The 14,556-nt window shown below is 34.1% G+C and overlaps 1 protein-coding gene across 50 annotated transcripts in view; it reads left to right on the top strand.

Annotated features, from left to right (window-relative positions):
* Positions 1–4,796, top strand: part of Dscam1 (Down syndrome cell adhesion molecule 1) — a 135,025-nt gene extending 130,229 nt beyond the window's left edge. For 49 of the 50 annotated variants that reach the window (XM_065349828.1, XM_065349839.1, XM_065349836.1 and 46 more), the window contains one exon: positions 2,067–4,796. In XM_065349828.1, the coding sequence (XP_065205900.1) occupies positions 2,067–2,133 (67 nt within the window). In that variant the 3' untranslated portion in view covers positions 2,134–4,796. The remainder of the gene's footprint in view (positions 1–2,066) is intronic. The other variant, XR_010556911.1, reaches the window with a different exon arrangement.
* The last annotated feature ends 9,760 nt before the right edge of the window (positions 4,797–14,556 follow it).

Below are 14,556 nucleotides of genomic sequence, written 5' to 3'. Positions count from 1 at the left end.
TTACACAATTCAACTTTTTATTATTCTATTTTTTTTTTTTTTTTTTTTTTAGGGCTGGTTGGCCAAATATGAGAAAAGTAGGGGAGGGAGAGTCTCAAAAAAAAAAAAATTGCATTCAGAAAATAAATTCATGAACTGCTTGAAAGGTCTATCTGAATAAAGAGGTTAAGTCGGCCCCTTTCTGGCTTTCTTTCTATAATGAGGTCACTTTTAAGAGAAAATTACCCTGAAATTTTTGACCCCCCTATTCCCACCCCTTCCTGTATTTTTGGCCATTTTATTGCGTTACTTTAAAAACATTTTCATTCTGGTGAAAAAGAAAAAAATTTTTGTTCTTTGTCACAAAGTTGCATCTTTTGAAGGGGTTTTTGCGATATTTTGCCCTTCATTTCTGATTCACATTCACATGTTTTTTTTGCTAGGTATTTATAAATAACGACATTTCGTCACAGTTTTTTGTAATTTTCGGCCCTCAACTCAATCAAAAAAACCGAGTGTGCAGGAAGATTCTACGTGAAATTTTTTTTTTGACATTTCAAAAAAGTTGTAAGTACCTACGTACATCTTTGTTTTGTCTGGGAATTTTTCAAGGTTTAACAGTAACATTTTTTTTTCGTATTTTGCATTCCACGTAATCAAAATTCAAAAATCTCATTGTCAGATTTGGATACGTTTTTGGACTGAATCTATAGTATAAAGCTACAAGCAAAAAAGGTTCAGCAGGCTCTCATTCAGCCCCAATTATATCTGGGAAGCCAATTTTTTTTAAAATAGAAAGCTCTCGACGAGTTATAGCGAAGCCCAAATTTTGAATTTAAAGGGCCCAAATTTGGGGAAAAGGGGGCTAAAATCAATTTAAAAATTTTTTGGAAATATGTTTTCATCCGAATTGCATTTTGAACCGAATCCCAAAATTTGAACCGATTTGGGGTCGTTGGTCCCATACAGGGGGAGATATGACCCAAAAACAATTTTCGGGCCCCCTCTAAATTTATGAAAACTTGACCGACTTTGCTCATTTTTGTTTTAAAATCTTCCTTATGACGTGTAGATATATTATAAAACTTTTTGAATTCAAAATTTTTTAGTTTAAGCATGAAAAATTACAAATCAAAAAAACATTATTTTGAACAATTTTAACTTTGAACTTTTATTTATCATCAAAATAATAGTGAACAAAAAATCCAACTTATAATTCTCAGCCGAGTATTCCTTATTTTAATTATTCATTTTGCTTAGTAAGTTGTAAGGAAAGGGACTTGGAGTCAACCTTCAAAAAGCGAGTTCTGACTCTTCTGATAGATAAAAGGGAGGGGAAAGGGGGGTTGGGCCGCGAAGCGGCCAGGGGGCGGAGGTACAGAATAAAGGTCATTCTTGTAAAAAGACACGACGTTGAAATTTGTTTTCACATCACCTTTGAATGAATGTACTCTCCGTCTGTATGAGAAGTTTCTACCCCGAGCCCTTCGATTCAAAGTGAAAAATTTTTAATGAAAGAAAAGCTTTGGAGGGAATTAATGCTCCATTAGTCATTGTGAAATAAAAAACACGTGGCTTTAAATCCAAACTCTTTGAATTTTTTAACTGATCAATAATTTTGAAAATTTGGTGATTAATTTTGGAACATCCTGTGTATTGCCTTCAGCAAATTAGAAGATTTTTTGACCCATCAACAAGTTTTTGGAACCCCTTCGTATAGTAATTTTATAACGCAATATTGACGTTCAGTGCCATCATCAGGTAGGTAGGTAGTACCTACCCTACCTATATGAAATGATTTCGGAATCGAAATGACTCAATGAAAGCATCTGTGGGACTCTGGTTGCACGTAAGGATTTCTTGATTCTTCGATTCTTGACTATTTCCTATTCATTTTGATTTTCTGGTACTCAGCGCTTCGATTCTTGAGCATGAAAACGCTTTCAACGCCTTATGATACCTCACTTAAACAAAATTGAATCAATCTTGCTTCTCTTTATCAGCATCTCCTCTTCAGACATCTTCAACATTTCACCAATAATTGTTCCTATTATAATTTTTCATCAACATGATTATTTATTTTACAGAAACGAAGCAGGATACCAACAACTCCAAAACGGAGGGTTCACAACCTACGATACTGTGGCAGTGTAACTTGTAATTCTGTCTCGTCACCAGTTTAGTATCACGTCGTGTATGTTCGAGACCATCACGCGACGTCAATTTTACTACTACTTTTTTTCATAAACGCTTCAATTCTTATAAAATTAAGTACACTGTCTTTTTTTTTACCAGTTATTATAAATTACCATGCTTTAATTATACATTACGATTTACATAGAATTATACTTACAATGTACGCAGGTCGCACAAATAATGGCTTTTTTTCTCTCTCGATCAAACACATAGGTATATACCGCAATATCCTTCTTTTTTTGTACATATATTTTAAATACCTACGTAATTCCAATCTAGATTTTCAAATAGCGAGTTGATTTTAGCCTTAGATGATAGTCATATTATTACTAGATGTATGTTGTTTTTTTTTTAAAATCATTTTCCCCTTTTTATTTCTCTCCTTTTGGAGTATTTGATTTTTTTGTACGAGTTACTAAGCATCTGGACGGCTTTACGATGCATTTATTTGTTACATTTTAAGGTCTATTTTACGTACCTACTATAAGTTTATGGATTTGCTTTCGTTTACGTACTGAAAATGATCGATGCGATGCAGAATTTGTCGCATTTGTTCCATAACATGCAGATTGCCATATACACAGATCGATAAGAATAATGGAACCGAAATTACCTACGCGTTTCTTTTTTTCTATGTTTCGAATGCACTTGTATACAGGGTGGTTCAGAATGAACATATGGTGCTTTCCATTGGTTGAGTAGGCAATTTGTGTGTTTTTAAGATGATTTCGAGAGGGATGTCTGATTAAAGAAATTGATTTGAAATGGATTTAGAAGAATTCAAGTCTTGGCAGTGAGTTAGCCAAGGGTTTAAGTTATTGAAAGTGAAAATTATTGTAAGATTGTACAAATGAATTTGAATATTTTTTTTAGAGAGAGAATGGTTGTTTTTTGATTGAAATTAAATGGATTTTTTAGAGACTCTGACTGAGAAGTGGGGGTTTGTAGGCAACCTGAATTACATTCTGTTACAAAATTTGCACACCAAATAAATTGAAGGGATATTTATTCATTTTTGACTTTGTGAAAAGTCCTCGAAATATGTTATGTAGGTATCCGATTGCGATTTTTGCCTCAGTACGTAAAATAAATTGTCTACTTCACCCCTGAATATTCCCTGATCATTCTGAACCACCCTGTAGGTTTTTCGCGTCATTCACGAGTACGCTTTTTCACTCCACTTTTGTGTAGTTAACCCGCATCGTAAAAGTTAAGATATTGATAAAAATCGTTCTTCCTAATTTTTACTGCCAAAAAAAATTTTTTGGTAAATTTAATATACGCGAGGGTTTTTTTCTTTTCGAGTATACGAGTCAACAGAGAGATTGAAAAAAAATCTCAATTTTTAGTACGATGGTACGAGGTTCCCTGTACGAAATATGCGAAAAACAAGGCGGTTTTTGTTTTCTTATCACCTGTATATTGTGAGTATTTAAGGTTGTATTTCGTAACAATGTATTCGGATAAGTGTTAAATTTAAGATAATTAGTTGTTTTTATTTTTGACTTGATTTCGGTTTTTATTATTTTTCCTGTAAGTTATTTAAAGCGTTTGTGTGTTGAGAATTTAAGCCTTATAAAGAAAAAAAAAGTGAAAAAAAAACTTTGATTAAAATAACCCTTTGGAGGTGAAATCTATTATTTTGAGAATATTTTCAATATTGAAACAGTGATAGAGGCGTTAGCTAGTCATTAAAGTTTAAGTTTCAAGCTTAATTTTTATTTCACCGTTTAAGAAATTGAATTTCTATCTGTTCTACTATCATTTAAGATGATGTGATTTCACTGCAGAGGGTTATAAATTTATGTGTGTGTGTATTTTTATACGATGTTATATTTACGCGTATTTATTTTAAAAAACCATCATTGAATTCGGCTAGCTTCCTTTAATATTAATTTATTTTTACCTAATTTTCGTTTGCCATTTTATTTTTATAATTTTTTTTAAAAACTTAATTGTATCATGATTTTCTATCATCTTTTTATTTCGGCCGATTCTAGTAATCGAATATGTTATTTTTAGAATAATCGTTTTTATTTTTGTCTATAGCGATTATCTGTGTACTTTCTTTTTTTTTTTTTTTAAATAATTATAATTTTCAAAGCTCAACCATAAAAATATAAGATTATTTTAAGCTACTGAGGCTTAGCGCGTTTAAAAAAAATGTTGAGGCGAATGAATGTTTGGTTTCGATGTTGAATGAAATATAAGTAATAATTTGGGAATTTTTATTTAATGAAAAATTTCTATTTTGCATTTAATACGGGTTATTATTACTAGAGTTTTCTCATCCTTGGGTATCGTATATTATTTGTAATCGAATCTAGTACACCGATTAATCGATTTAGAATGTTATTATTTTTGCTTGTTTTTATTTATTTTGTTTTTTTTTTCTTATTTAATTCTACGTGTAAACGCCCAGATATACGGATAGATGACTAAAATTTATTTTACAGTACCAAAATGTTTTTATATTTAGTCATATGTTGTGTTTTTTAGTTTTTTTCTTTTTTTTAAGCTGTGATGTTTTAGCTGTAATTACTTCGATGATTTTTTTTTTTTTATAATTGTAAAGCTTTAGCTTATTTATTAAAATATATCAGTGCTAATGTACCAATTTATTCGGCGTTGTTTATTTATTTATTGATTTTTAAGAGAAGTTTTTATAAAATGCGAAGAAAATTGAAATATGGTTATTTCCTGATATGTACCAGTTTTGATATAAGTTCTGATTTTGTGGAAAATTGCTAAATAGGTACTTGCCATTTTTTCAGATGTTCAAAAGCCATAAGTATCTTGATAATTGAAATTCTCAAAATGCCAACTGAGGGGGGGGGGAAGAATTTTTTTAAAAATAAACCTATCTAAGTATAAACAGAAAGAAAATATTTCTTTACTTACGTACTCAGCAAAGCATATTGTGGTGACAATAACCATTTAAAAAAATCTTCAAACATCTACACACTTCATCGGCACCATTACGATGATCAATAAGACAAAAATAGCGCAAATATTCAATAAATTTATCCATCGAAGCGAGTAAATGATTCAATAAGAGTTTGGAATACGGCAACATCTATCGAACCTTCATTTGATGTGAAATTTAATTTTAATTTTAATGCCTCAGTGAAAAGTTGAAAATTACTTTTCGGATAAATTTACTCGCTTATGGAATTTTTGACAGAAAAATTTATAAACGAATAAAGTATTTTGAATTGTTTATGATATTTATGTAGTAAAATCGAGTAATTAAAATTTATCTATATATATGTGGACGAATTTAAACCTCCGAACATGAGTATTCGTGAAATTACTTGAAGTTGAAAGCAATAGGTACCTAGTTTATTTTTTCCCGTTAAATATTTTTGCTTCGCGCTTCAGCATGCATCGTTTAACGTATTCATTTTTACCAATTTTTGTACTACTTGAGGTAAGTGTTAGATATTGACAAATAATTTTTTTAATTCGAGTAAAATACGAATGCCAGTATAATTCTGCTCACCAAAATGTGTTATTAATTTTTTTTATTACAATACAGATGTCAGGAGTCACTTCTGCAATGCCCATTGGCGATAGAAATTCTGAGACCAGTTTTATTAATCCAAGCAGAATGTCTACACTGGGTTCGGAAAAACCATTCCTTGTTAAAAAGCCTACACCAATTTTAGATGATGTATCGATTACGATTTCCGATATTCCTCAGAGTGCACTGATTAATAATACCACTGAAAACACTCTATCTGGTGAAGAGCCTTATATGGATGATATGCATTTTATAAAAAATATTCTGGGAATGAATTTTCACCAGAAAAAAATTATGGGATATGAACATTACTAGAACACCTTGATAGGCGTATCGAATGATTGATAATGATCAATGATGATAAATACCTATCTACAATTAAAATAATTTTATATACGAGCACACCTTTAAATATAATTCAAAATATACTTACTTTTTTAATTGAAAAGTTTTTGCTTCGTCTGATCCATCACCAATTTTGAAGGACGTTTATTTGAAAATTTGAGCCCTTGGACAGCTCTTTCAGTTCTGGAGATGAGCTATTTTGTAGGTAACAGAATTTTTTTAGTGTGTCTAGAAGGTTCTGGTTGCATTGGAATCTATAATCCTTACATGGGGCATTTTTGAACTAGCACAGTAGCACTCTCCAATGTGAACGAAATTAAACCAGATTGAAAGAGCGTTATCACAGACACCCTCCCTGCAAACCAGAAGCTTTGCTAATATAAAGTTCTAAATCGTTATTGCGAAATCTCAAGAGCACCTCGAAATTCGAATTTTTGAAAGATTTTTCCCTAGCTCGGCTTGTGTTTTTTTTTTCAATTGAAATCTCCACATCATTGAAATTCCAAAATTTTGGAGCCAAAATAGTGAAAAAATTTTCAAAAAACACATTGTTTTTCACCTCTTGAAATGAGAATTTTTGAACACTTTTGCCCTCGCTTTACTCGGACCAATTTCTAAGTATATCTTTCCTGAACTACAAAAATTCCATATATTTGAAACTTTCATAAATTCAAAAGAAAAACAACAATTGTTTATAAGTCTTAATGTGAGTATATCAGTTGATAAAATTGTCATTTCATCTTCTATTTCATTTAAGATAGGTACCTACTCATCATTTTATTCGGTTGGTTTTTTTTCTCATGGTACCGATAACGATTGGCAAATTTTCAATCATTCTCCCCCTCCAGTAAAATCTATAAATTTGTTTCTGTCAGTTTCACTTATTTTTGGCAAACTTGAAGAAAAAAGCAAAAACAAAAATCAATTACACAACTATAGCATTTAAGTATCGAAACCTGAGAAAAAACCAAAGGAAAAATATTCTGAAGGGGAGTGGATAAAATTTTGAGCCGCTCTTTATTTTGGCTAAACTATTGTTTTAAGAATATTTTTTCCTCGAATACTTATTGTGCATTATTTAGATACATATGTCAAAACGTTTAATGATATACTTAACGTTTAAAACTGAGGACGTGAGGAAGTGTTTTGAAATACAATGCTGCCGATATTTGGCCTCTGTACTTTAGATTTCAAAAACTTGAAACATTTTCATCAGTTTTGGCTAATTTTTTCAATTTTTTGAAGTTTTCACTAATCACCATTAAGTATTCAATTTAAAATGATGAATTGATAAAAAAATTGGAATCTAAATATAAGGTAGAGTGGGGTAATTGCAAAGCACTATTTGATTAGTGACACTTTGAGAGGGCGCTGTGAGAAGACTATTGCACGAATGAAGCTGAAATTGTACCACTTATACTTCAGGGCGTTCTCTATCAATGGTAAAATGTTGGTAGGTACAATTTGGTCTACAAATCGTGGAGAAAATTGCAATTTGAAAATTTGAAAATCGACTTTTGCATTTTTTGCATGAGGTCACAATTTTGCAATTACCCCATTTTTGCAACTACCCCACTCTACCTTAACCATTTGGGCGATTTTCTGAACAGAAAACGAGTTTCTCAATTCTAATTATTTTTAAACATGTGCCATATTAGTCTTCAAAAATAAGCAATGATATATTTTTTCTTTCAGTAGGAAATTACTTAGATTGAAATTTCAACTAAAAAAGTTTGTGGTTCAATACTCACGAGTTTAAAGTTGAGGAATTATTCAGTCAATTAAATCCACGATTTTTGAAGGAAAATTTCAAACGAAAAATCAAAAATCATTCTGAATCATGTTGACGCATAGGTATGGCATTTGCAATAATATTTCATCAGCTGGAAAAATACATATGGATTGAAAATTAGAATTAGAATTTTATTATACTTAGATGCAAAAAATTCATTTTAAGCCTATGGTACCTATTTAGAAGCTTATTCTAGACAAGCACATCTAGTAAGCAGTTTTGAAAAATAACATCATGTACATAGGTAGCACTTGAAAAAATTTGAACATGAAAATGTGGAACAAAAACTTATCGAAATTGCAGCTGGCCAGTCTATCACTATAAATCGGGTACCTATACCTCCTCTCCATCAGATTCGGAAAATTCTAGCGTCATGATTTTCAATTTCATGGTGAAAACGTAGGTATAAATATATTTTTTGGAATTTGTTTTTGCAGGAGTGCTTCAAAAATTTGATAAGTTGGGGATTATTTTTGCGCTAAAATAAAATGCCAGTGCTTTCAAAAAATTTCAGATCTTGAAATGATGATTTTTTTTTGCATGCAACGATTCGACTCAAAATATGTAGCAAAAAATGGGTTAGGAAATGGTAAAATTATAGGGTATCGCTGAGTAAGTTTTCTTTTGCTGAACATTGAACATTTTTTATGCTCATTGAAAACTTGGAAAATTTCTACGTCCCTAAAGTGTCCCTTCGATAAGTCTACACACCGACTACAAACTGTAAATAAGTATCCTTTACTCACTTAGCATTGCGTTTTGAAGTTTCTCGAACATCTGCGTACTTCATTGTAATATTTATTTTCATCGATAAAATAAAAATAGCGCAGGTATTCGATAAATTTATCCACCAACGTACACATATAAATGAATCAATAACTGTCCCGAAATTTTGAAATACGATGCTATTTTTTAAGCCGTCGTTTGATGTGAAATTTATTTTTAATTTTAGTGCACTTGCGAAAAGTTAAAATTACAAAAAAAGTGCAATTCACTCGAAAGAATTATTTTAAATTGCTCATGTATTTTTGTAATAAACCCGAGTAATTGAAATTTACACGGGTATATATAGATTTGGACGATTTTAAATTTCCAAACATACTTGTGAAGTTACTCGAAGTAGACAGGAAAGGATTATTTTTTCTGTTGAATATTTTTGCTGCGTACCTATTTCAACATGTGCCATTTATTTTACTTATCTTTATTAACTTTCATTTTATTTGAGGTAAGTACTTAATTTTCCCTCTCACGATTCACGAAACATTTTTCATTTATCTACCTACAATAATTTAATAAAATTATGCTTACCTACTTACAGATGTCATCAATAACTTCAGCAGCTCCCACTGACATGAGAAGATCCAAAATCAGTTACGACGAGATAGCAGCAAACAGGGCATCTTCGTGGGGTCCGACCGAGGCATTGCCTGTAATAGAACCTAAAGGAAACCCTGATATCGTGTCATTGATTATTTCTAGTTTTCTTGAAAAGGAACTCGCTAGAAATTTAGATCCATTCCTGGATGATAAGTACTATTCATTGGATTTCCTCGGAATGAATCATCATGTGAAAGGTGTGATAGAGTCGGTGAAAGAACATTCAACTTACCAGAATTAACTTTGTAGATAGGTACCTATCTTGATACCTAATATAAATGATTAGAAATAAGAGATGTAAATAGGTAAGTTTAAAAGTTATACACATGTAATAGTATAGATAAGAATAAATACGATAGGGTGCTATAGTGATAATTACATCGAGGGATTCATTGCAAGAATTATTCCTTAGAGAAGGAATAATTACCTCTCCCAAACTAGCTCAAAATGTACGGAGAGTCTACACCCTTCCTACCCTTACTATTCATTTAATTCAAAAGACTGTTAATAAAAACAACCGAGTGAACATTTCATGTCCCAAAAGTCGATGTATTACATGAAATATTACAGTAGTGGAAATATTGTATAATTAATGAAAATAACAATAACGTGACTAACATAGGCAACATTACTACATCCATGCTAGTAGAGTAGCCTAGATAAGAGTTGTGTAATATAAGTTCATTAGCGAAATTGTATGATTTAATTAAAAATATAGGAACATCTGATATGATTATGTCCTTCATCGTTCCACCTACGATCAATGGTTCACACTAAATCCCCATGTTCATAGGCAGATAATTTTGATTAACATGAAATAATGAAGTTAATCTAAAAGGCATATGATCGGGGTAAAATCCCATTATTCAAATGTACGCATTAATCTACTCACCTGTGGGTCCCCTAATACTAGGCCCGAGCGTAGATTCTAGTTTTTATGAGCACTTTTGTAGGGTTGCCACTTCTCCCAGTCCGGATTCTGGTGAAGGGTCCAAAAATAGGGATATTTAATAAATTATGTTTTAGCCACCAAGGGTGGTGTAAAATAAAGAAAGAACTGGCACGACACATTCTAAGTTAAATGGGTATATTCAAAGACAAGACCTTGCCACCGCGAATAGCAGGATTCAAGTAAGGAGGCGAGCTCGACGCTCTCAGAGAGATACCTCGAGTTCGCGAATCGTCTATGACGTCAGTAGTTCACACATTGTCATTTACTGTTGGGGTAGAGTAAAGCCCAGGGGGATCGTATGATCGAAAGATCTAGAAGAACCTCGAATAGGATGACCTTCACGAGGTATATCTTTGAAATATTGCATAAGCAATATGTACTGCATAGACTACCTATGGCAGTCAGGGCATATTTCCCCATTACATTTGCCCCTTCGAACTTGACTTCAAGGAGGCTCCTCAACGAAGGTAATGCGGAGCTCGCGATCCTGTCTCGTCTCATTCTCGCTCCTTCCTAAACAATAGCCTTTTTTCCACGAATTTCATCATCTTAGGTACCTGCATACTCACTTACCCCTCGCGTCTGCCTTCTCTCTTTCCTATGCATTGTTCTGCCCTGGTATTCGACTTCTCTCCCTGGCGAAATGCAAATAACTGCTACCTTGTATAGATTGTAAGATGTTAGGCTTAGTTAGTCAGTAAATAAACGTATAGACGAAAAGATCTTGTTTCCTTTTCTCTCGCTAATGGTAGTGACACGAAGCCAAGGCGCTTCAAGTGGTGACCGCGACGTGATCAATACGCGAAAAGTTTCTATTCGTTCAAAAAATCGCTTAAAATCGTTAAAAATTCTCGTGAAGCATCGTTCGAAATCTAAAAAAATTAATAAGAATCGTAATCAATCACGAAATCGCGTTTCATCAAGTGACAGTGAATTTTCAACAAACGGTATGTCGACCAATACTGCGATGCTGGCCTCTCTCCCTACCTTCGAAAGAACCGAACCTGAGCTTTGGTTTCAAAGGCTTGAAGCATTATTTACCATCAATAAAATTGTGGATGACCAGAGCAAGTACACCTGGCTCCAAACAAAACTAGATTCAGTTGCAATGGGCGAAGTTCGTGATTTTTTTTCTAATCCACCAGAAGATGAAAAGTATGATAAATTAAAAGCACGTCTTATAAAAGAATTTACTAACTCAAAAGAGAAAAACGCTCGAAAACTGCTCCAGGACCTCTCTTTGGGTGATCGGCGACCCTCTCAACTCCTCCGAGAAATGAGGAATCTCTCGGGGGGCTCCATTAAAGACGATTTTCTAAAGATCAAATTTTTGGAGTTACTGCCAGAAAAGGTCCAATTTGTGTTAACAGCAAGCGATGAAAGTCTAGATAAATTAGCATCAATGGCTGACAGGATGATGGAATCAACAAGTTCTCAATCTATCAACACAGTGAATTCAACTCCCTCTACCCCTCCGACAAATACAACAGACCAACTGCTCCAGGCTCTACTACAACAAATGACTCAATTAACTATGGCGGTAACTGATTTTAAAACTAAAATAAATAGTATAGAACAAAATAGAAATAGTCGTACTCGTAGTAGATCTAGCTCCCCGTATGATAGAACCTTTCGAAATCGCTCAAATTCACGCCCTAGGGTGACTGTACCTGATGGGGTACCTTACTGTTTTTATCACTATACTTTTGGAAAAAAAGCCCTCAAGTGTGGAAATACTAATTCTGGCAAGCCCTGTGCTTTTAATAAGGAAAACTAGAAATCGCCTCAGTTTTGGCGGCATCTGGGGCTCCTGTTTCGAAATCTCGCCGCCTCTTTATATTCGATCAAACTTCTAAACAAAATTTTTTAGTTGACACTGGTGCTGATATTTCTGTCTTACCTGCTCCTAAAAATGCAATTCCTACAGACAATTTTCTCTTCGCAGCAAACGACTCGAAAATTAATACTTATGGACAGGTTACACTCAATTTAAATTTAGGCCTACGCCGACCTTTTCCTTGGACGTTTGTATATGCCGATGTAGATCGTCCTATTATTGGATCTGACCTACTCGGATATTATGGTCTCCTTCCAGATATACGAAATTGCACACTTATAGACTCTGTTACTAGCCTAAAAGCACCCTGCTCCTCAAAATTTATTTTTCCTTATTCAGTTTCCCCTATTAGCTCTGACGAAACGCCTTATTTGAACTTACTCCGAAAATTTCCCTCCCTTACTCTACCTCCCAAACCTACTCAACTCCCTGCCATCCGCCACTCAGTCAAACACCATATTTTCACAGAAGGTCATCCAGTTTCAGCTCGAGCTCGCCGCTTATCTCCTGATCAACTTAAAATTGCAAAGGCAGAATTTCGAGAAATGATGTCCCTTGGAATCTGTCGACCCTCTTCGAGTCCCTGGGCCAGTCCCCTTCGAATGTGCAAGAAGGATAACGGCTCATGGCGTCCTTGTGGTGATTATCGCCGCCTAAATGCTATTACTGTCCCTGACTCATATCCTATACCCCATATTCACGATTTTTCCCTCTCCCTTTCAGGCTGCTCTATTTTTTCTAAAATTGATTTGGTTAGGGCTTTCAATCAGATGCCAGTGGCAGATGAAGATATACCTAAAACAGCTATTATCACCCCTTTTGGCTTATTCGAATTTTTGCGGATGCCTTTTGGCCTTTGTAATGCCCCCCAAAGTTTCCAACGCTTCATCAACGATGTTTTAAGAGATCTACCCTTTGTCTATGCCTATCTTGATGACGTTTTAATTGCAAGCTCTTCCCCTGAGGAACATCTCAAGCACCTTGAAATTATTTTTGAAAGGTTTGCTGAGCATGGCATTACTATTAATGCATCCAAATCCATATTTGGTCAAAGTTCACTTCGATTTCTTGGTCACGAAATATCTTCTGAAGGTATCCGCCCCCTTAACGAAAAAATCGAAGCTATTGTTTCCTACCCCCTTCCTAAAGACATCGCATCACTTCGTAGCTTTATTGGTCTGGTTAATTTTTATCATCGTTTTCTTCCCAATGTAGCTGAAATTCAAGCTCCCTTGACAGATCTTCTTCGTAATTCAAAAAAAAATGATCATACACCTGTGCAATGGAATGAAAAACTTGAAAATGCATTTTCTTCTTGCAAACAGCTCATTTCTTCCGCCACTCAATTAGCTTTCCCAAAATCAAATTACCCCCTTCATTTAATGACAGATGCTTCTTCAATAGCTATTGGAGCTACTTTATACCAAGTTAGCCCCAATGGTATCAAAGAACCCCTTGGATTTTTTTCGAACAAGCTCACTCCTACTCAAAAGAAATACTCAACTTATGATCGTGAACTTTTATCAATTTATTCGTCTATCAAATTTTTTCGCCACCTCCTTGAAGGTCATACTTTCACAATTTTCACAGATCATAAACCCCTAATTTTTGCTTTTGCTCAAAAGCCTGACAAGGCATCTCCTCGCCAATTCCGCTACTTGGATTTTATCGGCCAATACTCAACAGATATTCGTCATGTTGCTGGCAATCAAAATCCTGTAGCAGATGCTCTCTCTCGAATTGAATCAATTTCAGAAATTTCTCTCGTTTCTCACCTTGAACTTCAAAAAGCTCAGTCATCGGATGATGAGCTCAAATCTCTTCTTAGAGATAATTCAACTTCACTCAAGCTCAACAAAATCACTTTCGATAGTGTTGAGCTTTACTGTGACCTTTCAAAATCTGGCTACATTCGCCCCTTCATCCCCTCTCTCCTCAGACATCGTATTTTCAACCAATATCACTCTCTCGCCCACCCAGGTAAAAAACGAACCATTCACCTCATCTCCTCTCGTTTTGTTTGGCCTAACATGAACCGTGATATTTCATCATGGGTTCAATCTTGTATTCCTTGCCAAAAATCCAAAATTTTAAAACATATCTCAGCACCTCTTTCATCATTTTCATCCAATCCAGATCGTCTATCTCATGTCCACTTAGATTTAATTGGTCCATTTCCTCCTTCAAAGGGTTTCTCTTATTGTTTAACTATGATTGATAGAGCCACTCGTTGGCCTGAGGTTACCCCTATTTCCGATATGACCGCCTCCACTGTTGCTGAAACTTTCTTAACTACTTGGATTTCTCGATTTGGTTGTCCTGCTGTGATCACTACTGATCAAGGCAGACAATTCGAATCGGAGCTTCTCCACCAATTAGCCATCAGCTTTGGAATTAAACGTATTCGTACTACTGCCTACCATCCACAAAGTAATGGTCTAATTGAAAACTTTCACAGAACACTCAAAACTGCAATTACTTCGAAATTTAATCCTATTGATTGGTCTACTCACATTCCTCTCATTCTCTTAGCCCTTCGCTCATCTATCAACTCA

The sequence above is a fragment of the Planococcus citri genome, chromosome 2 (genome assembly GCF_950023065.1).
Source record: "Planococcus citri chromosome 2, ihPlaCitr1.1, whole genome shotgun sequence".
NCBI classification, from domain to species: Eukaryota; Metazoa; Arthropoda; class Insecta; order Hemiptera; family Pseudococcidae; genus Planococcus; species Planococcus citri.
Note: the sequence above shows the minus strand (reverse complement) of the source record. Positions and strands in the feature narration are given on the sequence as shown.